The following is a 25480-nucleotide window of genomic DNA, read 5'->3' on the forward strand; positions in this document are numbered from 1 at the left end:
TTTTTAAAAACTCTATTGAAATACAAGGTTCACAAATTCATGTTGATTTAAAGTAAAGGAGTCCTGGAAAGATTGGCATTCACTAAATGGCCAGGTGAGGCAGTGGGCCTGGCAATCCTTCTGTCTTTGTAATAGACACAGGGGTTTAAAGAGATGGAAACAATATTTCACAATGTCGGATATAGGCTTGGGGGTAGCAGCTGGCTATGGTGGCCCAGAAGAGGCAGAGCCTCACTCTCATCCAGGGAAGCTCGCACAGAGGCAGCCATCACTGAGGTCCAGGACCATGGCCCTCTTCCACGGGGCTCTGTCAGCTTCCTCCTCTGACTTCTCAGGCATGCATGGGCCATCCCAAGGGCAGCAATCACCACATCAATACCATTTGCTTTAAGAAGTTTACAGAAGCAGTGTCTACTCTTTTCAACTCCTGTTGGCCAGGCTGAACACCCGTGTGATGGCCACAGACTTAGGTGCCTTGTATGAGGAAGCCGTTCTTGCTACCACGTTGAAGTTCTCTGTGAATAATGAGCAAAGCTGCAAAGGTTACATGAAAATGCTGCAAGTCTGCCCGGGTGTTGGTGGCGCACGCCTTTAATCCCAGCACTCGGGAGGCAAAGGCAGGCGGATCTCTGTGAGTTCGAGACCAGCCTGGTCTACAAGAGCTAGTTCCAGGACAGCCTCCAAAGCCACAGAGAAACCCTGTCTCAAAAAAACAAAAAAAAAAAAAAAAAGAGAAAAAAAAAAAAGAAAATGCTGCAAGTCAGACCATACTTCCTCGAGGGTCAGGACTTAGGAAACTATGCTTGCCAGTGGGAGATACTTCTCATGGCTGCCTTGCCCAGGAGCACAAGATGTCACGTGGGAATCATTACCTTGGAGTAAAGCCAAAAGTGTGGCTAGAAATCACAAATTGTACAAAATCATACCAAGGCAAGTAGAAAATCGTAGAGGAATGAGCAGTGTAAACTTCTTGAAGTTTCCCTCTCCCATTTAAGGGGAAGGAGGGGGAGTCTGGGAGCCTGGGGCCTGCGTAGAGAGCTGACTGACACAGACCTATTTGCCTCTGTGCAGGGGTGTGCCAGCTTGGAAGAGTGGGGGATTTGATCTGTGCCACTCTGAAATTCGCAAAACAAAGGCTGATTTAATTTGACAGCAAAATAACACCAGGTCCCCAAAATAAATTACCAAGATGTGAAACAGCGTCAAAACTCCAATTAGTTCTACGTCCTGGAAGCTTCTAGAGCAAACCTGAAAGACGCCATCATGAGGAAAAGGCATCACTTCAACCTGTACCGATTACTAAAAATGTAACCCTCTAATTGAAATTGCTCAGAGCCCAATATGACAAAAATAATCAGAGGGAAATAAGTGAATTTCCCCCCTTTTTAAAAAAAATGACTCACTACAGTGACTATCTTACTGACTTAATGCAATGTTCCTTTGCAAGATCTAAAAAAAGAAAAAACAAAAACCACGAGGCTTTTTTTTTTTTTTTTTTTTTTTTTTTTTTTGGTGGTAGTGGAGGGGTCTCTCACAGAAAAGGCACCAGGTACAAGGGCCATACGTGCTTGTATTATTGGACCAGAAACAAGTGTTGACCATTTGTGCAACATATAAAGGGCCTTAGGCATTGTAATGTGTATTTACACTGTCCATTGGGATGGCTGGCCCTGACCAGCTTTTGAATGCATCTGGATTTCGTCTCCAAAGTTCGCCCAGTTCACACCCCAACCATTTCCCTCCAGCCACCCCAGTGACCCCAGGTGTGCCTGGCATTCTTCACTTAGTGATGGAAATGTCAGGGGCTTGACCCTGTGGGATCTCGCTGGTCAAGAACAACGTCACATATGGCTCTTCCAGTTAGTGTCATTTTACTGGATGAGGCAGTACTTACTACTGCATCAAGTTGGAGCTGTCTGTGCTGAGCCTCTTGAGATTGTACCTCTGGCCACCTTGACTCTTCCAGGTGAATGTGGAAGAGTCCAAAGTCTGTCTGAAAGAAACTAAAGAAAGGTATGGCTGGATCTGGGCACGGAGTTGGTTAGAGCTGGCTTGAAGGAATCTCAGATGGCTTTCATAGTCTGTGGATGTGTTGAAGAGTTCGGTGCCCATTACACATGGTGATGTCATCCCAGAGGGCCCCTGGAAGCATATCACACCTCTATGACCAGTCTGTCTTCGTCATCGCTGCTGGTGTCACTGAACTCCACCCGAGTCTGCTTTCTCATTCCTTCCAAACTCCTCTTTCGGAGGGATCTCAAGGGGGCTTCAGAAATTTCTGAGGGCTGCCCTTGGTCAGAAGGAGCCATGACACTCTTGGGGGTGAGTGACCCTTCATTGTGACATGCCCTACTCTCACTTCCTGAAGCAGCCCACTGGACGGCCACTTCCCCATGTCCATATTGGCCCCAGGAAGGAAAATCTGTCTGGGGTCTCACATCCTCCTGGTGTGAACTGGTTGAACTTGGGCCTGACTGTGGTATTTCTAAATGTTTTTTTCCAGGTGATCTTTTACCAGGTGAAGATCTCCCTGGCAGAAGTGCCGGTGCTATGCTTTCTGGTATGGCTCTTCTATCTGGTGAGCTCTGTGCCAGAGTCTCCTCTGCACTAAGAACCCCCAGGGTTTTGTGTCCTGTTCGTGTCCCCACAGAAACACAGATGGCAGCCACAGAAGTAGCAAGGTCTTGGTGGGGAAATGTTCCTTTAGATCTAAAGGACAGAGGTGGCTCTGAAACATCTGGGGAGATGCACAGGTTGGAAACCATGGAGACTGGATCCTGGGAAGGCAGCAGCAGAGTCTCTGGGGGCTCCACATCAAAACTCTTGCCCTCGGGCGGAGGACCTTCCTGAAACACGGCCATGTATGCATTGGATTGCAGAGACAGCCCTGACCCACTGGCATGCTCCTTCTCCGGAAAACAGTCATTATGCTCACCAGCAGATGGAGAAGCCTCCTACAACAAAGTGCAAAGGAAAAGAAATAGGGGGAAAGGTTAATTGGCATAAAGAAAACTGTGGTCAGAAACACAGTCCACAATGGAAAGCAAGGTCTTGAGGTCCCAGCAACTCCTCCCTGAGCGTGAACCTCAATATGATGTCCTCAATGAGTTTCCATTAATAACTAATCAGCCCATTAACCCCAGCCAAGCTCCTGATTGATACAACATAGGTCTCTGTGTAAAGCCAAACAACTCCATTACCCAGCTGGTCCCACACTTCCTGTCTCCTGGTCCAACTAGGGTGCTTTCACGCTGTGGTGACACCCAACATCTGCTAGCATCTTTCTTCTAGGGGTCCTTAGCCACACAGACTTGAGGTTTTCAAGAAAACAAACCAACAGTTTCACAACAAAAGTCGACCAATTCTGTGTGTGACATGAAAGTCAGAGGGTAGCCTCTGGTGTGAGTCAGCCTTCCTCCTGCTCAACAACAAGCTCTCTTGGTTGTTTTTCACTGAATACGCCAGGCTAGCTGGCTCCAGAACTTTTAGGGGTTTTCCTGTCTTCATCTCCCATCTCCCTGTAGGCATGCTGAGGTTACAGACCCTCAAGATATGCATCCAGCTTTGATGTGGGCACTGGGGAATTGGACTCAGTTCCTCACACTTGAACAGCAAGTGTTTTCTTGACTGAACCACCTCTCTAGCTCCGAGTTGACCAATTTTTTGGTGTAGAATGTTTGGGTTTTTTGTTTTTTGTTTTGTTTTTTGTTTTTTTGTTTGTTTGTTTGTTTTTTTGGTCTGGTATTATGTTCCGGGGAACCCTAGAAGGAGAACAGGGAATTTTACCACACAGACAGTGATATGGACATAGAGGTGTAAGTCTAGGTGACAGGTAGATATTGGTACTTCGGAATGGTGGTTCTCACCTTCAGAGTCAAATTGTCTCTTTCCAAGATGAATTTTGAGCTTGTGCCAGGAGAGATGGGTTCTGAAGTTTGTGGACAGTCACCTTGCTTCTCTTTGTTCCCATGACCAGCAGGCAAGTCTGTGCTGGGACAAGATGACTCTACTTGCAGACTTAGACCTGAAAGAGGGGACATATATATATATCATCATGAAGTGAGCCAGCTCACACAGTGTGTACAGAACTCTGGTTACCTCCAATTCACACTCAGCCAAATGCATTTTCTCCACCTCCTCCAAGGAAGGAAATGATAAAAACCAAGCTGCCAAGTTGATGACTCTATAACCTTATACATTGAAAATAGTGTTCATCGTCATGGTGTCTATTCTCACCACAGAGTCATCCTCCATCTGGGCTTCTTTGTGTTAATTTTAGATCACTTTGAATCCCCTAGCCCTGGAGCTAGATAGCAAGATTAAAGACTTGCTAGACCCCAGGTGAGAACACCTTGGTGACGACATGTCTTGGTCTCTACCAGAGTACCTGCCAGGCATCAGGGAGGGAGGTGGGTACCTAGGACGCTGTAATTTGCTGTGGCAGTTGTCTCTATGTGGGAAAGGAAGAGACAGAATAGCCCCTCACACCTGCTCCCCCTTTCCCCCCTTACTCTCTCCTCTATTTCCTCACAGGAACCTACAATCAGGCCAAAAGCACCATAGGGTAGTCCTTTCCAAGAAGGTAGACTGCATTATGAGATGAGTTGGAAAAAAGTCACTCTAGAACGCCTGGATCCCTGGAAGATGCACTGGGCACACTGTCAAATATGCTCTTATTTTGATTAAATATATACATGCACAGAGTTTGAAAACCTCAAACCTTTCTACTTATTAGAAAAGCTAGCAACCCTTGCCTACCCTGCCATAATTTTTTTTTTTTTACTTTGGAGTCTTCTGAGATTCATCTCTCTCTCTCCTGCTTCTATGCTTACAGGCTGACCTATGACCTCCTTCAAGGCCAGAAGAGAGTAGCTATCCTCTAATACCCTCCCTCCCTTGCACACAGCACACTTGTCATGCTCCATCAGCTTGACCTTCCCATGAATATCCCTGACTCCATGCCTTGTTTAGGTGGCTATGCTGAGCCAGGCACACACCTGTCACCACTGAGCTGTGTTGAACACTAAGACTGCATTGCCTTTTTTCAAAAAAAACAAAATTGTTTTCCTTGGAGTTAATAAGTTTTGAGGTCCCTACCACCTCTCCGTTTACCTTTCTACAAACATATTAAAATCACTCCCTAGACACCCCAACTGTCTAACACTTGATTTCTCTCTGGACAAGCTAAAACTCATGCCTTAAGCTTGTAGTAAATGTTGTGGGTTCTCTTTTCCTATTTAATAAAATGGAAGTAAGGGAGGGAGGGAGAGAGGGAGGCAGAAGAAAACTGAAGGAGGGGAGAATGAAGGAAGGAAAAGACAGGAAAGAAGTGATGGTGATGACAAATGGATGGTCTTCACAGGTAGTTTTTCCACTGCAGGCCCCACTATTGTAGGGTCATCTGATCACATGTCAATTAGAGGCATAAAACCAATGCTGGGTACAATCTTATGCCCTTGTAATCCCTACACCGGGGGAGGGTCTTGCTGGCTGGCTAGCCTAGTCCAATGAGTGAGTCCCGGGCCAGGGGAAATCTCTATCTGAAAATAAAACAGGTAGATGGCACCTGATGTCCTCTGGTCTCCACACTTGCTGTCACCTCCCCAAATCATCTCCTATGGCCATGAGTATTACAAACCCATTAGATGTCTAAATTTTCCTGGGCTCCTAAAAGCAAACACGGTATGTAGAAATATGCCATCTCTTATATTTAAGCACGAAAATCTAAAAAATGTCTTCTATCTCCACAGTTATCAGCTAGGTTTACTGTGTACACTAATCCTGAACAAACCAGCTTTGAAAACGAACGGAGAAGCACAAAGGTTTAGAAGGTGATGGGTTTCCCTTCAACACCACCTCAGTGATCAACCATGTGACAGTGTTGTCAGTGATGAAGCAGCCAGCTTCTGCTGGGCCTCCTCTGTTCAGCAAATGTGACCTGGGTCTTCAGCAAAGGAAGCAGGCACTGCACTACCCAAGAACTCAGAGACAACACAACCCAGACAAATCTGGCCCTCAAGTGAGTCTGCTCTCATGAGGACAAGGGATCTGTGACGGAGAAGAGTTTCAGGTGGTACAGGGCTCATGAAGCAACAGGACAGAGGGCGGGGATCTGTCAGAGAGGGACAATAAGGGACTGCTGTAGTCAGAACAAGACACAGAAGGTAATAGAGAACCTGGCCACAAAGGTAAGGAAACACTAGAGAGGGACCGTCAGTGACATTTAGAGTGATCACTCTGTCCACATGCAAAGAATATTCTAGAAGAAGGAAGAACAAAAGCTAGGAAAGAATCTAGGGACAAAGAGACTGTAGCTAGGCCAGTGACACCAGTGTGGAAGTAGGGTGTAGGCGGGGCAGACGACTAAAATAAAGGTAGGAGTGTCGACAGGGATTTTCATCTCAGAGTACAAATACCTTTTGGGAAAAGGCTAGTATTTGCAGTGTGGGTCGACATTTGTTTTTTCAAAGATGCATGGTGATACCACCTGAAGATTGGCCTGGAGGGAGAAAAGCTTCAGAGGGAGGGAGCCAGTTCCCAGGTTTCTAGGGTCTCCTGAGGGGCTCAGATTCCATGTCTCAGCCTGGGCAATGAAAATCAATGTGGAGAAAGAGGGCTGACTCAGGGTCCGCTCCATCCTCCTCAGGAAGCTGTCACAGTGCCCACAGGTCTATAGCTCCATGTGTGCCAAGGACAGCCACTCGCTCTAAGTGGATCAAGCTCCATCCCAACAATGACAAAATGACAAGGCAATTCATTCAATTTAATGAAGAAACAAAGCCAATTAGTATAGAGAAAATAATCAGATTGGCCAAACTTCTTCCAAACAGGTTGTTTGGGTTTTTAAGCTTAAGCAGAAAAGGTCGTGTGCACATTTGACTGGTAACTGCTGCCTCATCCGAGAGAGCAAAGGAAGAAAATCTATTGATTTAATTTGCTTTCAACCCTACAGTCTACAGAGAAAAGTGAATTATCTCTAATAATTGTGAAAAATGCCCAAAAAATGTCACCGAAGTGTGTTAAACTAATTTGGATTATTGGAGCAGGGCACTAAGTTGCTTTGAAATGGATGGCCCCTTTCAAAAAGCAAGCCAGGCTCTGCTGAGATCTTAAAGTGCAAAATGCCATCCTGTTTAGGCTTCAGCCCCCCACCCTATGAATCACTTTCCCATCTCCAGAATTACAGATTCTACCATCTCCATGCATCTTCGGAACCCGACTGCCCACACTCAATTACAGGAATCTTATTAGGAGAACTCTCTCGCCAAGGCTCTCTGCAGCGTGTTCTTTCCCTGATTAAAGGCCGCACTCTTAATAATTTCTCTCAGAAATAATTGCCATGCCACGTCAGGAGGAAGAGACTGCTTAAGCGCTTACAGCAATGGCAAATTTAGCCCTCTTGAAAAGGCTATAAGAAACTGTAAAATAATTAAAAAGAAAACGCAGGCAGAGACAACACGACAAACCGACAGTGGAATTATCGGCCTCTTTAATGTCAAATCTGCTTCGGGCTGTCTCATTTCCAGGCCTTATTAAAATGCTAATAAATGTATTACTCAAATATCATTATCTCGAAATGTGAACAATTTGAATAATTTCTTTTGGTTTGTCTCAGTAGCTCCCCAAATTCCATTCATGTGGAGCCCACAGACTCAGAAATCTGAAGTAAGAACATAAACCTCCAGTATCAGCCTGCTGCACTCCTAAGCAAGCGGAAATTATAAACAGAAAGGTGGGGTCGTGTCTGGAACTCATAATTGATTTGAGATTAAATTGTTCAAAAGTGTCTCTGCCATTAAAGAACACACAGTGTGCTGGCAATTAAAGCAAGCAATCACTTCTAAGGAAGCTGGGCAGATCTTTAAAACTAATCACATTGTGAATGGTTATTTGCTCATTTATTCAAGTATTTATTGAATCCATTTTAAGTCTATATTTTTGAGCTTTACTGTTCAGGTTGAATACTGACCGGACACTGAGTGTGGCCAATATTGTTCCAAGAGCTAAGGTTTCATTCAGCAGGAAGGGAGGCTGATGCCCCTCGTGGAAATTACTATCTAATGGTGACAGAGATGTATTTTATTCTTAACATGCTATCATTATTGTCAGGGTGTACATGTACCACAGGGCACATATAGGACTCAGAGGACAACTTTCAGGAATCAGTTCTCTCATTCTACTGTGTGGGTCCCAGCATGGAACTCAGGTCATCAGGTTTGATGACAAATGCCTTTACCCACTGAGCCATAATCACACACAAAAATGTCACCAAGCAGGTGCCATCAACACTGTGGAAGTTGCAGCAAGAAGATGCTCAGACAGTGAGGTGATGTCCGAACCCCACCTCTATGCACAGAAAGATTTGTACCATCCAGGCAGTGCCTGTCCCCAGGGCTGTGTCACTAGTAAATCTGAACTATTCAGCCATGTAATTATCCTACCATCGTCTTGAAGTCCCTGTTGCATACCTAGTGCATTGTCTGAGGATACCTTCATCTGTTACTGATGTCTTGCTGTTTATGCAATCTCTTTAGGAAATGGTATGGTGCAATGTGGTGGCAGAAGGCCCTGGGTCCTCTCGGCAGGAAACATGGGCGATTGTTGGACGCTGATGGCAGTCAGGAAGTAAAGGGAAGCCCAGAAGCTGGTGGGTGGTTGGAGAGCTGGCAGAAACAGCTCCAGCCTCCAGCTCTACCAGCAGGAGGGACCCAAGAGAGGACCGGAAAAGTGTGTTTAGCGAGGGGGGCCTCTGGTATTTCTGTTCTAATGCGATCTTTGGAAAGTTCTCCCCACAGTCATCAGGAGCCCTTTCTTTTCGAGGTCACTTTCTTGGCAGTTCTCATCACTTCAGTTTCTCTGGTGAAAGGCAATCAGGCGCTCCCCTCATGGACATCCTGTACCTTGGCTGTGTTTAGCACAAAACGGTGCTTAAAATCTTGCCTGGAGTCTTTTTTAAAAACAAATTTTTTAACATGTCCATTCTACAAAAGTGCACCCTTCAAACACAGAATCAAGGCAGGACTTTGCAATCGTAATGAAAGGTAATTAGAGACGTGCGAGCATTAAATGCCCAGGTGAACCAAGACCAGCACTCCCTGATTTTCAAGGTCTCTTGTTGTTGAGTAAAGTTTGTGTGGGGGTGTCTCCCTAGGGTGCAATCAACATACCTGCAGCAGAGCATCATCACTCCTTAAGATTTACACACCCAGGAATGGGGAGAAATTATTCTTTCTCAGCAATTTCAGAGAACTGTGATTTAACTAACAGCTTCAGAGAAAGAATTAATACTCCTCCATTAATTCTAATAATAACATAAAAAGTGGGGGACGGTCATTAGAAGAGATGCAGGAGGACCTGTCTGAGGGGGAGAGTCCTCCATACCTCAGAAACACCTTCTGAGGACAACACCATAGAACGCCAGGCCCAAGCCCAGAGGCCAGGCTCCAGAGCAGGTGAGATACCCAAGGTGGGCACAGAAGTCAACAAAGGCAGGGCCTAGCTTTGTACTGGGGTCACACACAGTCATCTATATGCAGTATTTAGACAATTAAGCTCTTTATATGTGTGTAACTAGAAAACGTTTACTTTAGGACCACCTGTCATTGTCATCACCCACAAGTCTTCTCCCCAGGGTGAACCAGCATACTGGATCACATGATCCTCTCAGCTGGTTTCAAATTCTGTGAACAGGGCTGGTTTGAAATTTTTTTTTTTTTTAAAGCTGATTGTGGGATCAAATTCAACTGCCAATGGATGAACCAAGACTTCCCAGGCACCATCACTGGGTTGTTCTTATATTTTCCTGAGGAAAATCACCCACGCAGTCTAGGTGGTCTGTGTAAAACAGTGGTTCCCAAGCAGAAGGTAATGAAAGAGTGTGGGATGCTCCCAAGGTGTCCCGACTAGAAAAGACCCTAACAAATGGCATATTCAGAGAGGCTACCTGAGTGCAGGGACATCATGACCAGACCCCTGGAGAAGCTGTCCTTGAAAGGTTCAGGCATTATGCTGGCCCGCCCCTGTTACCTGGTGGAACAGGCAGTACCCTGGTCAGCCCAAGGTTCCATGGGAACTAAGTCTGCACGCAGATACAGAGGACCCCTTTACGCTCTCTGCTTCCTCTCTACTCTGTCTCTCACCTACGCTTAAAGCTTTCTCTTTTCTTCTTTTTAAACAAAAGGGTAACAGTCCTGGCCCCAAATCCAGCAGAGAAAGACAGAGAGGACAGAGGCTCTTGCTACACACATTTGTCCAGAGCTTGCAAAAAACAAAACAAAACAAAAAAACAAAAAACAAAAAACAAAATCTAGAAATTGTTATTTTATGTGCATTTTATCATCGATATTTTCTAAACATCAGCTGTGTTTATCCCACATCTCTGTGGCCTGAATGTGGCCATTACAGGTCGGCACTGTGACCTAGCTCCCCCCGCCCCCGCCTCCACGCCTCTAGTGTTTCAGACACCCAAGTACAAGGACCATGAGGGCAAACTTAGCCTTGAATTTCCTTTTTGAAAAAAACAAAACAAAACAAAACAAAACCCTATTTATCCAGGCATGGTGGGCCTCTAGGATTTGTGAGATAGAAGCAGGAGGGTCAGAAATTTAGTGGCACACTCAGCTATAAACTGAACTGGGGAGCAGCTTGGGCTACAGGAAGCTTTATCAAAAATTATCTAGAAAAAAATTGCCAGACCGTGAAAATTGTGTTGGGAAAGTAATTTGGTAGGCATCATACAGTGAGATGATACTCATAACACCATCCAAAAGACAATGGCTCCTGGAGTGAGAGTGTTGGTTAGAACAACAGGCAGGGAGCCAGCAGGAGCCAGCGTTACAAATGGCTACCAACAGAGTAAAGGTCACATAACTAAATGGCAGGGCCCCTCACGGAAGGCTTTTATGCTGCTGTAGAAATAAAATGTTGTGTATTATGTGCACAGATGGAATTTTGTATAAGATATAAAAAAAGAAGGAAAGTGCTGCTCATCTCAGCTTCCTTCCCTGTTGGTGTGACTAGAAGTACTCTGACAGAGCAACTTAAAGGAGAAAGGGTTTATTCTGCCTCACGATCTAGGTGAGCCCACCGTGGGAGCAGTGAAGGCAGCAGGAGCTTGAAGCATCTCATTGCACAGTCAGGAGGCAGAGAGCTCATCTCACTGTCTCCATCTGTACCGTCCATGATCCCCGTCCAGGGAATGGTGCCACTCAACTAACATGATCAAAGCACCGCCTTCTTTGTGTGTGTGTCTGTGTGTGTGTGTGTGTGTGTGTGTGTGTGTGTGGTGTGAGTGAGGCTGGAGGTGCTGTATTTCCTTTGTGCCTTGCTGTTGTTGTTTCTTACAAAGAAAAACTAAAATTTGGGATGAAAACAGTGATGATACCTCCCAGCAGGTGCCCACAGGTGTTATAAGATGCTCGTAGGTCAAATCAGCACTGTCACCAGAGGGCCACAAGGGGCAGCAGAGAGTGAGATAGACCCTGACAGACCACAAGGGGCAGCTGAGAAAGAGACAGACCCTCACAGGCCAGTAACTAATGCTTAGAATCTCTAGCAGAGTTGAGAGGGTCATGAACAGATGAGAAAAGGGTGTTTGCTTGCTTGTTTGTTTGTTTGTTTGTTTGTTTGTTTCATCTCTGACCAAATCTGTGGTATGCTTTACTGCCGGTTTTTTTTTTCAGCCCTGTCTCTCCTGAACCATGTTTGATTCTCTTTCTTATTTCTCTTCTATGATGAAAGTTAATCAGTCTGAGAAAACCACCCTTACCATCCTTCCCCCACTCGGCCAAAAAATCACCCATATTTGAGTGGGGGAGTATTCTTAAAATCTTTTGCTAAGTTAAAACTTTAACCATGGCCAGACAATGAGAGAATGTTCCAAACTAAAGAAAAGACGAGCTGAGGAGAAGAAAGGAAACCAAATGAAGGGGGTGTTAATATTATTTGAATTCTTTAGTGTCAAAATTAATTCAAGAGAATCTACTTTATGGGTCATTAATTTCAAACTTTCTTAACTCTAAATGAAAATGGTAGAGAGAAAAGTTCAGGCTTTGGAATATAATTGATGTGTCTAAGCCATTGCTTCATCGTTTCTGAAGATTTACACCCTGCAGAAGGAGGGGTTATCCTGCTTCAGCAATTCTGTAAGCACTATTACTTAAATAATGGCTTTGGGAAAGAATATCTTCTATTGATTCTGGCAGGAAAAATAATGTTGCAGACCCATTAGCTCTCATCAGAGAAAAGGGAGGGAGTCCGTGGGTGAGGGAGCCCTGCAGTTCAGGCTGCCATCTTGATTCTGCTAGAGAAAACATTCTGGGATGATGTGTGACAGTGAGGACCTCTAACCCATAACCCCTTGTCTTCATGGAACTCACAGCTTGTAACACACACACTCCACTTGGTTCTTCTGCACCGTATGCATAATAGGTAAACTTTTCATCTCTGAATGTCCCTGTCATAGCAGAAAGACAACTGCACAAGGGTGTGTGTGTGTGTGTGTGTGTGTGTGTGTGTGTGTGTGTGTGCGCGCGCATCTGTTTATGTGTGCACATGTGTACATGTTTTGTATATGTACATGTGCACATGTGCGTGTGTGTGTGTGTGTGTGTGAGTGTGTGTGTGTGTGCGCGTGTGTGTGTGTGTGTGTGTGTGTGTGTGTGTGTGTGTGTACTCGCGCATCCAGTTAAGAACTTCAGTTAGTTATGTGACAGTTCCAAAGGACACATGCAGACAAGGAGTGAGGACAGAAGACCTCCCTCACCCCGCCCTGCCCTGGAATCAAATACAGGTTGGTTGCTGATAACTGAAGGACTATAGTCCTGCACAGTTGATGTGGTGGTCATGGGCTGAAGAGAAGGAATTAAACCTAATTATACAATGACTGCTGCCATGGAAAATGCCACAAAGAGATGGATGCAAATTATGCCACAGGAGCTCCTCATCTGGCTCAAGTGTCGGAAGTGGACAGCCTAAGGAACCATGAAAATGTCACCTCCCAAATCCATTCAAGGAGAGACCATGGAGCCTCAACCCTGGCTCCCCAGAGAGATGGGGTCAAAGGAACAGAAAAATATAGTTTTCAAAATCTCACTGCATAGCAGGGAGTGCCCTCCTCTGATGTAAGTTTCTGAAAGTAATCAGATATTTTCCCTCAGAGACCACCTTGCCTAACAGCAGTCCTCAGTTCCTTGTTATTTAACTTAACATGTAACTTAGACAATTAATTTAATGGAAGACATACCAATGTATGTAAAGTCATATTCAAATCAGTCCTCAAAATTATGCCCAAATCATAGCCTGAACCTAAAAATACAACAAGAAGGTGGAGGGGGAGATAGGGAGAGGAGCAGAGGAAGAGGAAGTTGAAATACTCTGAGATCTGTAAGGCCATGACTGAACTCCAATGATCCTCCTCCAGGCTGAAGGGGTAGCACCATGTATGGCAGTGTACACCTGTAATCTCAGCGCTGGCGATGTGGAGTCAGGGGGCTTGATGGTCTATCCCAGTGGGTGGGTCCCAGGGAGAGACACTGTCTCAAAACACAAGGTGGATGGCTACCGAGGAATGACACCTGCGGTTGACCTCTGGATTCCATGCTCATATGCTCACATTCGCATGTTTGTGTACACACACGCACACACACACACACACACACACACACACACACACACACACACACACTTTGAATCATTACTTTTTAATGTTTCTTACAACTGAATGAGCCTGTGAAAAGCAGGCCATTTCTCAAAATCTAACTGAGTTATGTGGGAGAGCTCATTTTTCCTTGCATCCTTAAAAAGGAGAAATTGATCCATTTCAATGATAATAGCCAGGGAGAAAGATCCTCCCTTGGCTCCCCCATTAATCTGAGAGGGCGTGGGTGGGGGAGCAGGCTCAACCCAAAGGAAAAGTAGAGGCAGGAAAGAAAACGTGGGAGCTGGCTCCATCAATTTTGGTTTTCCAATCACCTTAGGGAGAAACAAAGTCAGGTGCAGTCTCTGCGGAAAGATAAATGTTCAGAGAGAATTGGGGTCTTTGATCAATCCCTAGTTTCAGAAAAGCAGAGAGGGTGGGAGTGCCATTGTCCTTACTCGTTCTCAGTGTAGAGCTTGGTGATTTTCCCCCCTTACAGCGCTGGCTCTTTCTGTGCTGTAGGGGAGAGGCCTTGTGAATCGGGTACACAGAAACTCCTTCTGAACACTAATAGTGAAAGCGTGGGGGCCTGAAATATTCTGAAGATGGAGGGGACTGAGATAAAGGAAGAATAAACTCTGAGCAAAATCTTCTTTAAAAAAGAAGAAATGTTCATGCCAAAACTCACTGAAGAACACTTTCTGACTTAGGAGTATGTGAAAGAAATTAACCGGTGGACAAAGGAGTTGTTGAAGTGTTTTCAACTTGGCTTCGTCTTGCAATACGGCTGCGCAGCAACCGTCTGAAGTAGTTTTCTCAGCATAAGTACGGTGTGGTTTCTATGGATTCCCATAAAGAAGATAAAGGGGGCAGTCACGAGTTCTTTCAAAGTGGGGAATATGGTGTCAAGAGTCTGCTGAGCTGGACTAGAAGTGAGTCATGTGGTCTTGAACGTGGAAGTTGTACCCATTGTTGAAAAGCGGAGGCAGGAGTCACAAAGCAAGAGTGACAATGGACAGGACGGGCCCATTGCTTAGAAAACCCTACAAAGTGGGCCAGGAGATGGTGGCCCATGCTTTTCATGCCAGCATTCAGGAGGTAGAGGCAGGTGGATCTCAGAGTCAGTTCCAGGACAGCTGGGGCGACATAGAGAGACCCTGTCTTAAAGAAAGGAAGAAAAGTGGGGGAGTGAAAAGGAACTGGAAAACAACACCCTGACACCCTGGATTAACCTCCAGCCGTCAAGAAACACGCTATACCTAACTACCTAACAAGCACAATGGTAAACATAATCTAGGTCTTTGTTTGTTTGTTTGTTTTTCAAGACAGGGTTTCTCTGTATTGCTTTGGAGGCTGTCCCAGCTTCCTCTCACGGGGATGGTCTTCAACACAGCTGAGGCACCATGGCTCACCCGAATCCACAAGTACCTGTCGACTTGGGTGTCCTCACAAAGTAGAGACAATGGTGTACACAAGATGACCCTCCTCAAAATGTCTCCTGGTGGGAGCCGAAGGCCTTCCCACAATGCCCTCAGAGAACCCTGACAACTGAATGGACTCTGACCAAGGTCCCATATAAAGGCAGCAAAAGGAAATCTGAAAGTCAAGCATGGATGCTGAGACTTTTATAGAGGGACTCACCCTGGTTTTTAAAACACAGAAGTCATAAATTCAACCCAGAAAAGCAATACACAGCTCAGGGGCTCATAAGCTGGCACAATGGTCTTGAAAGAAAGTAGCTTGCTCTGATTGGATGAATGCTGACAGAAGTATAACGAGAAAATTCATGGGTGACCAGCAAGGAATGAAGGCTGGAAACAGAAAGTGAGTTGGGCTGTGCTTGCTCACTCAGGTCCTTTATGAACATCAGAACGGCCCCTGCAGCCATTGGGAAAGTGAGGAGTGGAGTGGGCAGTGGGCGGATACCCCAAGGGGAGGAGCAGAGTGATAAAAGGAACACTGACCCCTACAGGCAGGCTTGTCACTTCATCAAGTTTCAACTTTTTAAAAAGCAGATATTAGCCTAGGTTACCCCATCTACTTGTCCTCGATAGAGGAAAACAGGGCTAAGTACTTTCTCACAAGGGCCCCCCCTCCAGTCCCATGTGTGCTGCGAACGACGGTCAAACGAGGGTCAAGCATACTTCATTACTGCAGATGTTCCATCCAGGAAAGAAATCCATCCGCAGGCTCTAATAAACACAAGGTGGAGAGGGTTGGGGAGCTGGGATAGAGTGAGGTGATAACAAAATGTAGAATAGGCTTTCCTAGAGAGATACACCCTGCCTGTGAGACCAGAGTCCCTGATTGTGCTTCTGAGTGTCTCTCTCAACCTGGAGTCCCGCCTTTGATGTCCTCCTCACCCATGTAAAAGAGGACAAGCGATTAACGCTTCCCCTCGGCACACCAGCTTTTAGAAGGAAGGAAAGGGGCTTTGGCTTCGCAGGTGGACATCTCCCATCCCTCAGCCAGCCCTAGTGCCCTGCTGAGATGGCCACATCCTGGGCAGTCAATGAGCTCATCAGGGCCCAGACGTCCAGGTGGACAGAAAAGAGAGAAATCAAAAGCACTGATTTCAGAGACCCCAGGGGGTCAGGATGCCCGGCAGGCGGCAAACAGTTTCCTGCCTAGTAAGAAGCTATCAGGAATAACAGCCTAGAAATCAACGTGGCTGAAAGAAAGACCCCAGGATGCCTGGGAGGACATGAGAGAGAAGTCTCCAACTGACCTGGACAGAGAAGAGAAATCAGATTTGGAACTGCCCTCAGGAAGATCTGTGCCAGAGGCTGAGAGATGCTGCCCCTCTGTGTTGTAGGGAAGACTGACCAACAAAACATGGATGCCTAGTCCACGCTGGTCCACGCTGGTCCATGGGAATCTCAGGCATGGAGCGGTTCATTGTGAACACATGTGTTATATTTGGGACACATTTATGCTTAGAAATATCCATGCCAGGTTGGAGAGTTCGTTTCGTGGTTAAGAGTACATACTGCTTTTGCAGAGGACCTGGACTTGGTTCCCAGAACCCACATGGTAGGTAGCTCACCACCATCTATAACCCCATTTCCAGGAGGACCAGTGCTCCCTCCTGACCTCCATGGGCAACAGGCATGAATGTGGTCCCAGGCACACATGCAGGCAAAACACTCAGATATATAAAACAATTAAATCTAATTTTTAAATATATACATGCCTGTTGTCCATTTAGAATTCAAATTTAGAGTCCAAAATTCAACTTTAGGAGGTGTCCGATATTTTTTATTTGCTACATCTGCTCATCCTGCCTTAGGACAGAAGGCAGGGACATGGGTCAGAAAGAAGTCTGTTTGAGGACTGAGTTGGAGAGCCAACCATTGCACCCACCTTGCCCCATTTTAACTTGAAACGAGCAGTGATTATCAACAAATAAGCCTTTATTGAAGGGGGCACTTAACAAAAACCTCTAAGTGGGGGAGTTCTTCTCAAAGGGCAACAGCTTCTGGAGAGAGCACCGAGTAATCCAAGGTGGCCGACAGGCAAAAACCCAAGGAGAAGCGGGACGCAGCCCGTGCAGTCCTCACGCCCTTTCTCAGTGGTACACGTGCCTGTGTGTGTTTAAGACCAGCATGAAAAACAGCCTTCAAAAGGTCCATTTTGAAAAATGATTAGCACATCTGATCTCAAAACACATTTCTGTTCTGCCCTTTATCGGAGAAGCCATAGGCTTCCATTTTCTTCCCAGATGGCCCCCCAACCACTAGGAGAGACTATTAAGTACAGTCTATTACTTTGAAGGTTCTCTCGGGGTGAAGAGCTCGAACCAGCCTCCCCTAAACTCCCAGAGAAAGGATGAGAGAGCCGCGGTGGCCAGATGGGAATAACAGTCTTTTAAAAAGCACATTAGGAAAAACAAGCCTGCGGGTTCCAAACAAGGTGGCCAAGCTCCAGTAATTGCAGGTTCCAGGACATTTTCTACATGAGAGTTTTGTTATGCTCCTAACTTTCTCCTCAAAATCTTTAAAATGGAGGAGAGAAAAAAGAAAAAGAAGCAAAGAGCCTTCTCTTAAAATAGGATGGAACAAAAAATAATAAAAGCCACAAAGTTTGGCTTTTGTGGTAGAACTTGCCACAGCACATACTTTGGAGACAGGCAAGAACAGACTTTCCCCAACCAGAAATGTCTTCGCTCACCTTTAAGGTCAAGGGGCTCATGAGAAAAGTCCCACGATCACAGGAAGGAGGATTGGTCCTCAAGAAGAAAGGCCTTTGAAGGGTTACGTCAGGACCTCTCTGCTAGCTGGGCCTGGTTGCTCACATCTGTAATCCCAGTACTCAGAAGGCTGAGGCAAGAAAATTGCTGTGAGTTCCAGGCCAGCCTGGCCTAAAAACTGAGTTCCAAGCCAGCCAGGGGTCTGAATAAGACTGTGTCTCAGCACAAGCCAAGACACACTGGTGGTCGTGTCTCCCTCCACACCTGGAGAAGGGACAAGGGAGGAGAAAAATACAATATAAAGTAGAGGATTGGCTGAGCTAAGTGGATATATACATCTTGTGGTTGCCTATATCTAGGAAAGGGTACAACCTAGCCATGGCAGAGAGACCTTGGGCAAACCCAGGAGGAAGTATGAATCTATGAGGACACCAAACAGACTCAGGAAGCCACATTAGGTTGATGGTCAACAAGAGGTAAGGGCTGACCAATGGCCAGGATGGGAAAAGTCAGTGTTCTGTATTCAGTTACCTAACCCTACCATCCCTGAGTCATTTGAAACTTTTGTACACAAATTCAACCTTCAAAAGCCCTAGCTTAAAAAGTATTAGTCTATTTGCTTCCAAAATATGCCTCCCCTCTTATGAAGACCCAGGGCTAGCCATCTTTGTGAAGTAGACTTCACTGGCCCCTGCTCGTTCATGAGTTGTTATTAGGGCACTTACCCACCTTCTAACAAATAGGGAGCCAGGAGCTGGGAGCTGATGAAATAGTACGGGGTAAATAATTTAAAGTAGTTTTTCTTTTCTTCACAGAAATGCACCCCATGGTTCTTTATGTTTTATAGACATCATCTCCTCTCTGATTATAGGTTTGGAGTATAATTCCTCAGTGAGGATTTTAATGTGGTTCTTATCAAATACTCTCAAGAAAAATCTAAGTAATTTACTTCTCCAGTCACAGTTTGGTTTGGTAAAGACTGTGGTGACCTCACCTTCACACCATAGCTCTGAAAAAGTGTGTATCGACATTGCTACAGGAATACTGAGTAGATCTCATGTACAGGGGAGACAGGAGTGGGGTGCAGGGGAGACCCCCGAGGATGGAGGGCAGAGTGTACCTTTGAGGGAAAGCTGAGGAGGAGGAGAGAATGACCCTAGCATTAAAAAAGCAGAATTTCTGAGGATAAGAAACCTGACCATGGAGAACCCAGCAAGTGTGAACTTGGCCAGGTGGTCAGGGACAACAACCACAGAGTTGGTGAAATGGCTTTTCTCTCTGTGGCCCACTTTCTTAGCACCCACAGGCCCTGTCTAATCGCGAGGAAAATCAGACAAAGTTGGATCATCAGTATTGCTCCAACCATCACCACAAAGACATTCTGAAAAATGATTCCAGCCAAGAGGAGCCCAGAGAGACAGCTATATGCCATGTGGCATTAAAGATGGGATTGTATGACAAGGAAAAAGATTGTGAAATTTCTTACTGATTGTGGGTTAATAGAATGTCACTCCCTACCCCACAACCACCATGCTATACTCGCAGATGCTTACAACAGGGGAAGCTGTGTATATGGAACTTCACAGTATGGTTCAATGCTGTCACTCCCTCTCTCGAAGAGTGTATTTAAAGATGAAAAACAACCCACAGCCCTAAATGTCCTTTGAAGGATGCTGCAAACCTTTGTCTTGGAGGAGAAGTTGAAAGTAGCATTGCAGAAGACAGAATCTAAGAGTCCACATCTCCTTGTTTATCTTCTAAGAGGTGGTCAGGAAGTGTCACTCCTCCCCCGATGCTCTTTGAAATGAGCACACATTTGCTTTCTGTCTTCATTTTTAGCGACCTTCTTTAACAATCCCAGGGGCATTGTGCTGTTAGGACCACCAGCTGGTCAGGCTCCCACAAGCAAATATGTGGGACCTGTATTCAAAAGCAACAAGAATTTCAGGGCTGGGAAGATGACTTTGCTGGTAAAGGGCTTGCCTGGCACACAGGAGGACCCAAGGTGGAACTTGATAACCCTTGTAAAAAAGCTGGGTGTGGTGGCATGTGCTTAATTACAGCCCTGGGGCGATGGAGACAGGAGGACCCCTGGACTTGATAGAAACCAGTCTAGCCTACTTGGAGATCTCCAGGCTAGTGGAAGACCCTTTGTCAAGAAACAGGGTGATGATTTCTGAAGAACAAGCTCTAACGTGACCTCTGCTTGCACGCGCACGCACGCACGCACGCACACGCGCGCGCACACACACACACACACACACACACACACACACACCGAGTCAGCAACAATCAAGCAGCAAACCTACTGAGAGTCTGGTACCTACTCCTATGAGATAGTTAAGTTAGAAGGGGTTGGTTGCTAATGATGAAGGTCTGGGGCCAGCAATGTCAGTCAAGAAAACAAGGAGCAAGTGCTGTCCCAAGAGCACACAGCAGGCCACACCTCTTCCAGCCACTATCACACACCGCAGAGGGGTAAATCTTCTTCTACTCCTTTTCAGAAGATGGGGGTTATAGCCCCCAAAACATCTGCCCTAAATGAAGTCATCTGCAACAGACACAAATGAGTACAGGTGTGGATCCTGCCCACATGACTGAGACGGCCCCAGGGCCTCCTTTTAAGATGCTCCCTTGGTGCCTGCAGAGTCAGCATGAAGCATAAGTGTGAAGTAGACTGTGACCACTGTCCACTCAGAGGAGTAGCTTCTTGGGGATGTCTACTTACTGGTCTTGCTGCTTGCTTCAACAAAATTGTCCGACAAACACAATGTAAGGATGGGTTGATCTCAACTCACAGTTCAAGGGTCCAGTCCATCACAGCAGGTAAATCGTGGCGGCAGGAATGTGAGACCATCCTTGCCATTGCATTCTCAATGAGGTGAATGATTTCACCCTTTTATTGAGTTTGCCTCTCTGCCTGTGGAATGCTGCTACCCATACTTAGGGTAGGTCTTCTTCCTACCTCAGGCTGGAAATGCCCTCACAGACATGCTTGAGGTCCTGTCAGCTGGTGATTGACAGTAGCCCTCACTCCCAAACCCTGGGTGGAGAGCATAGAGCTGACACTGTGACTCTTTCCTCCTTATTCTTCAAGCATGACCCTCATCATGGGTTACCTTAAGTCCTTTCCTTCTAGCTCACCAACAACATGGATGCTAATTCTAAAGCAGTTTGGGGCTGGAGGGATGGCTCAGAGGGTCACAGAGCTTGCCACCTCAGGACATGGTGGAAGGAGAGCGCCAAGTCCTCACATGTGCTGTGGTCATGGGAGATGCAACACACACACACACACACACACACACACACACACACTATATATATATATATATAATATAATATATATATATATATAATTTTAAAAACAGTAAAAATGAATTTAATGGATGAAAATTATCCTGTCTAGTTATTTCCAGAATCCCAGATGCAGTCTCTTCATGAAGCACACCCCCCTCCCCCATGTTTATTGTGACCTGTAGATTCTGGGGGAGGCTTGTCCCAGGTAGACTAAGAACACAGCACCTGGGGGAGCCCAGTGCTGAGGTGGGCTCCAGGGAGGAGGCACAGTCAGATCAGCATTAGAGAAAAATCTCTTTTTCTGATTGCTCTGCTGCCGCTCTCCCTCCCACCCACGAGTAAGAGCGATAATGATGGACTGGGTCCCTCTCCTGTCGCTGATTATAATGATATTGTAAACCTCCATCATTTCTTTTTTCAAGCTCATTTAATGTCAGTGTGCATTCATCAAGGGTGTTGTTGTTTTTCTTCCTTCTTTTAAGGAAGTAGTTTTCTTTAAAGGCTAAATATGAAGTTTGAAGGTAACTGAAGGTGTTTGAAGAGAATCTATGATTAGCAGCTCCAGGGCAGCAGGCACCGGCTGGCATGGGAAGCGCCATCCCACCCAGGCCCGCGGCACCCTTGCTCATGGTGGTGGTGGGGAGGGTCTCTCTCCTTGAACTCCCTGACGGTGTAGCCTTCTCATCCACACTCCCAGAATGATGGGTGAAGGGGGGCTGGGAAGGAGGATAAACATGAAGGAGTAACAGGACACTTTCCTGAAGTTTTGACGGAATTTCACGCCTTGTTCTGTGTAAACAATGGCAAGGTGTCTCTCTGCTGTTGTTGCTGAAGCTCACCATATAATTTGAGGCTTCTCCAGTGGCTGACAGCAAGGCAGAGGACCAACCATGGCAGTGTGGAGACAAACGAGAGACCCCACTCCTTGGGGTATATGAGTGGGGAAAGGTAGAAGAGGGAAGCAGGGATCCCCAAGCTCATGAACAGTATGGCACATTTGATAACAGAACTTAAAGAGATGTCAAAGAAAAATGGGTGTTGGTGGTGCACACCTTTAATCCCAGTACTTGGGAGGCAGAGGCAGGTAGATCTCTGTAAGTTCCAGGCCAGCCTGGTCTACAGAAGGAGTTCCAGGACAGCCAGGGCTACACAGAGAAACCCTGTCTTGAATACATACATGCATGCATACACACACACACACACACACACACACACACACACACACACACACACGGAGAAAGAAAGAGAGAGAGAAGGCAGAGTCAATGAAATAGATCTCCAAAGCCCTTTCTCTGTCTCCAGTTAGACCCTCACTGTCCCAGGACTGCATTGAGTAAAAGTTTGTTGTTCTTTGAAAGACACAAGGCCCAGGACTTAGTGATTTGGGCCAAAGAAATGGGAAATAAAGTGACTTCTAGACGTTGGGAGTCAACTTGATCTTGAAAGCTTTGCTGGCCTGGACACTCACTGAAGCAGTCCCTTCTAAGGAACAAACAGAGACTCTTTAGACCTCCTGCCTGTACCTAACTTTTGTAGCAGAGCTCTGGGCGGCCTCCTTGTGATCTCTTGTCATTGTAAGAAGCCACTTCCTGGCAGGTATGCAGTCCTGCTGCTCTGAAACCTGTTCACTCTGCAGCCGAGCATGGCCAGCCCATTTAGCTCTGGTCTAGGTGATATGAGAGAGTGGTGAGCAATTTACAAGGCATGCCTCTCACAGGAGTGCACATGCCCTCTCCTTTCTCCTCCCTGTTCACTAGAACACAGAGCTAACAGCAGGAGCTGCTGTTGCCATTCTAGGACGTGAAAAAGAAAACCTATTGTAAAGAAAGCAGATGGCTAAGAGGAAACCACCCCAGTGGTTATTTGTGAGAGAAACAAAACTTCCTAAACCCAGTGTGGCATTTGGTCTTCATGACTGAAGTCTAGACTCGGTCATATTTAATTCCAAAATAATGTGAAACATTGTCAAAAGGCTCAACCTTTGCCTGCTCCCCAAATACCACCATCTTTCTGCACCCTTGGTGAATATGCCCTGTCCGATGATCCCCAAACAGTAAGCCTCTACCATTCCATCATATGTGTGGATTATCTGGACCAGCAGCCAGCAAACAGTATTCTGAAGAGCAAATCTGATCCTCTGCTTGTTTTTGTAAATAAAGTTTTATTGGCACACAGCCACATCTGTTCGTTGTTAGTTGCTTTCTCCAGCGGTGTGGTTGAGTGCTTGCCATAGGGATTATAGGGCTTACCGTCAAAAATCATCATGATTTGGCCTCCGCAGAAGTTTGCCAACTCTTGATCTACATGACTGCATGCAAAGGTTTTAGTGAAATCTCTTTTTCACTTAAATAATGTATGCGTGTATATGTGTGTGTGCCTAGGTACATTTTTGAATGTGAGTCCACATGCATGTATATATGCATGCATGCAATGCATGTGAAGAACAGATGGGGGACCGTTTCTACACCACCATCTTACTTACATCAGTCCCCCTCCTCCCTCTTCTCCTGACACTCTTCCCATGTGTTTCTTCTCAAAGTCATGACTTCTTATGTAGGTGCATGCGTGCGTGCGTGCGTGCGTGCGTGCGTGTGTGTGTGTGTGTGTGTGTGTATGTTTGTCCATATAATAGAAGTACCTACAGATATAGATATACTACTGAGCCCACTTAGTGTTTCTCTATTTATAGGGTCTCTTCCTGGTCTAGAACTCATGGTGTAGGCTAGAATGACTGGCTGGGGAGCCCCAGGCGTCCACCTGCCTCTGCCTCCCCACTGCTAGGGTAGAGTGCTGTGCCACCACACCCAACTTTTATTACAAGGCTTCTGAGGAGCAGACTTGGGTCTTCACACTGGCAAAGCAAACACTTTACCAATTGAGTTAACTCTGGGCCCTAAATAAGATTATTTACAATCAAGCTTTGCATCACTGCCTTAACTGAAAGGCTTGAGAGGTCGAGGCACGGGGTCACCTTCCCACTGCTATCCTCCAGTGCTGTTTGGAACTTCCCAGAACACTATTCCGGACTCTGCAGCCAGACCCAGATAGCAGCTCATGTAGGGATCGATGGAAGACCTACAAAAGTCCATCCCCCCGCAGTGCACCACTGTGGAGCTAAACTGACCTTTCCCAGTCTCCCTTGTATGTAGCCAAGCATGGCCAGCTGGTCCTTTCTCCATCTTCCATACAAACATGGGAGCCTCAAGGGTGCCACAGTGACCTTGTTACCCACAGAAGCACACCACAGCCCAGAGGAGCTTGAAGGACGCTGGGGGAATGGTGAGATCACCAATCAGCCGTGCTGGCCATTTCCTCATCTTTAGAAGGAGTCTCCTTAAAGCAAATGCATTCTTTCTTTCTTTTTTTATTGATATTATAATTTCTTTTATTTTGTTCAGACAGGGTTTCTCTGTGTAGCCTTGGCTGCCCTGGAACTCACTCTGTGGGCCAGACTGGCCTCTAACTCACAGAGATCCACCTGCCTCTGCCTCCTGAGTGCTGGGATTAAAGGCGTGTCCACCACCACTGCCCGGCAAGCACCTGTATTCTTGTCAAAAAAAAAAAAAAAAAAAAAAAAAGAATAGAAAAGAAAGTTTAAAAGAGCAGCTGGAAGGATAGCTCAGTGGTTAAGAGTGCTTGTTGTAATCAATAAATGGTACCACCTGAAACGGAGAAGCTTCTGTAAGGCAAAGGACTCTGTCAATAAGGCAAAATGACAGCCTACAGAAAGGGAAAAGATCTTCACCAACCCCACATCTGACAGAGGACTGATCTCCAAAATATATAAAGAACTCAAGAAACTAGACATCAAAATACAAAATAACCCAATTGAAAAGTGGGGTATAGAGCTAAACAGAGAATTCTCACCAGAAGAATCTCAGATGGAGATGGCCAAAAGACCCTTAATTATCAGGGGAATGCAAATCAAAATGACTCTGAGATACATCTTACACCTGTCAGAATGGCTAAGATCAAAACTACTGAGGACAGCTTAGGCTGGAGAGGATATGGAGTCAGGTGAACACCCTCTACTTCTGGTGGGAGTGCAAACTTGTACAGCCATTTTGGAAATCAATATGGCAGTTTCTCAGAAAATTGGGAATCAATCTACCCCAAGACCCAACGATACCACTCTTGGGTATATACCCAAAGGACGTTCAATCATACCCCAAGGACACTTGCTCAACAGCTTTTACTCATAATAGCCAAAATCTGGAAATAACTTAGATGCCCCTCAACCAAAGAATGGACAAGGAAAATTTGGTAATTTACACAATGGAATACTATTCATCTGTAAAAAATGATGACCTCATGAAATTTGCAGGCAAATGGATGGAACTAGGAAAAAAAACCATCCT

The 25480-nt window shown here is 45.8% G+C and overlaps 1 protein-coding gene across 1 annotated transcript in view; it reads right to left on the minus strand.

Annotated features, from left to right (window-relative positions):
• Positions 1-2153: 2153 nt before the first annotated feature.
• Znf831 (zinc finger protein 831) overlaps positions 2154-25480 on the minus strand; it is a 63224-nt gene continuing 39897 nt past the window's right edge. The window contains exons 4-5 of the mRNA XM_035446343.1: positions 3867-4024; positions 2154-2954 (exon numbers count right to left, since the gene is read on the minus strand). Of these exons, the coding sequence (XP_035302234.1) occupies positions 2154-2954; positions 3867-4024 (959 nt within the window). The remainder of the gene's footprint in view (positions 2955-3866; positions 4025-25480) is intronic.

This window comes from Cricetulus griseus, chromosome 6, assembly GCF_003668045.3.
Source record: "Cricetulus griseus strain 17A/GY chromosome 6, alternate assembly CriGri-PICRH-1.0, whole genome shotgun sequence".
Classification (NCBI taxonomy): domain Eukaryota; kingdom Metazoa; phylum Chordata; class Mammalia; order Rodentia; family Cricetidae; genus Cricetulus; species Cricetulus griseus.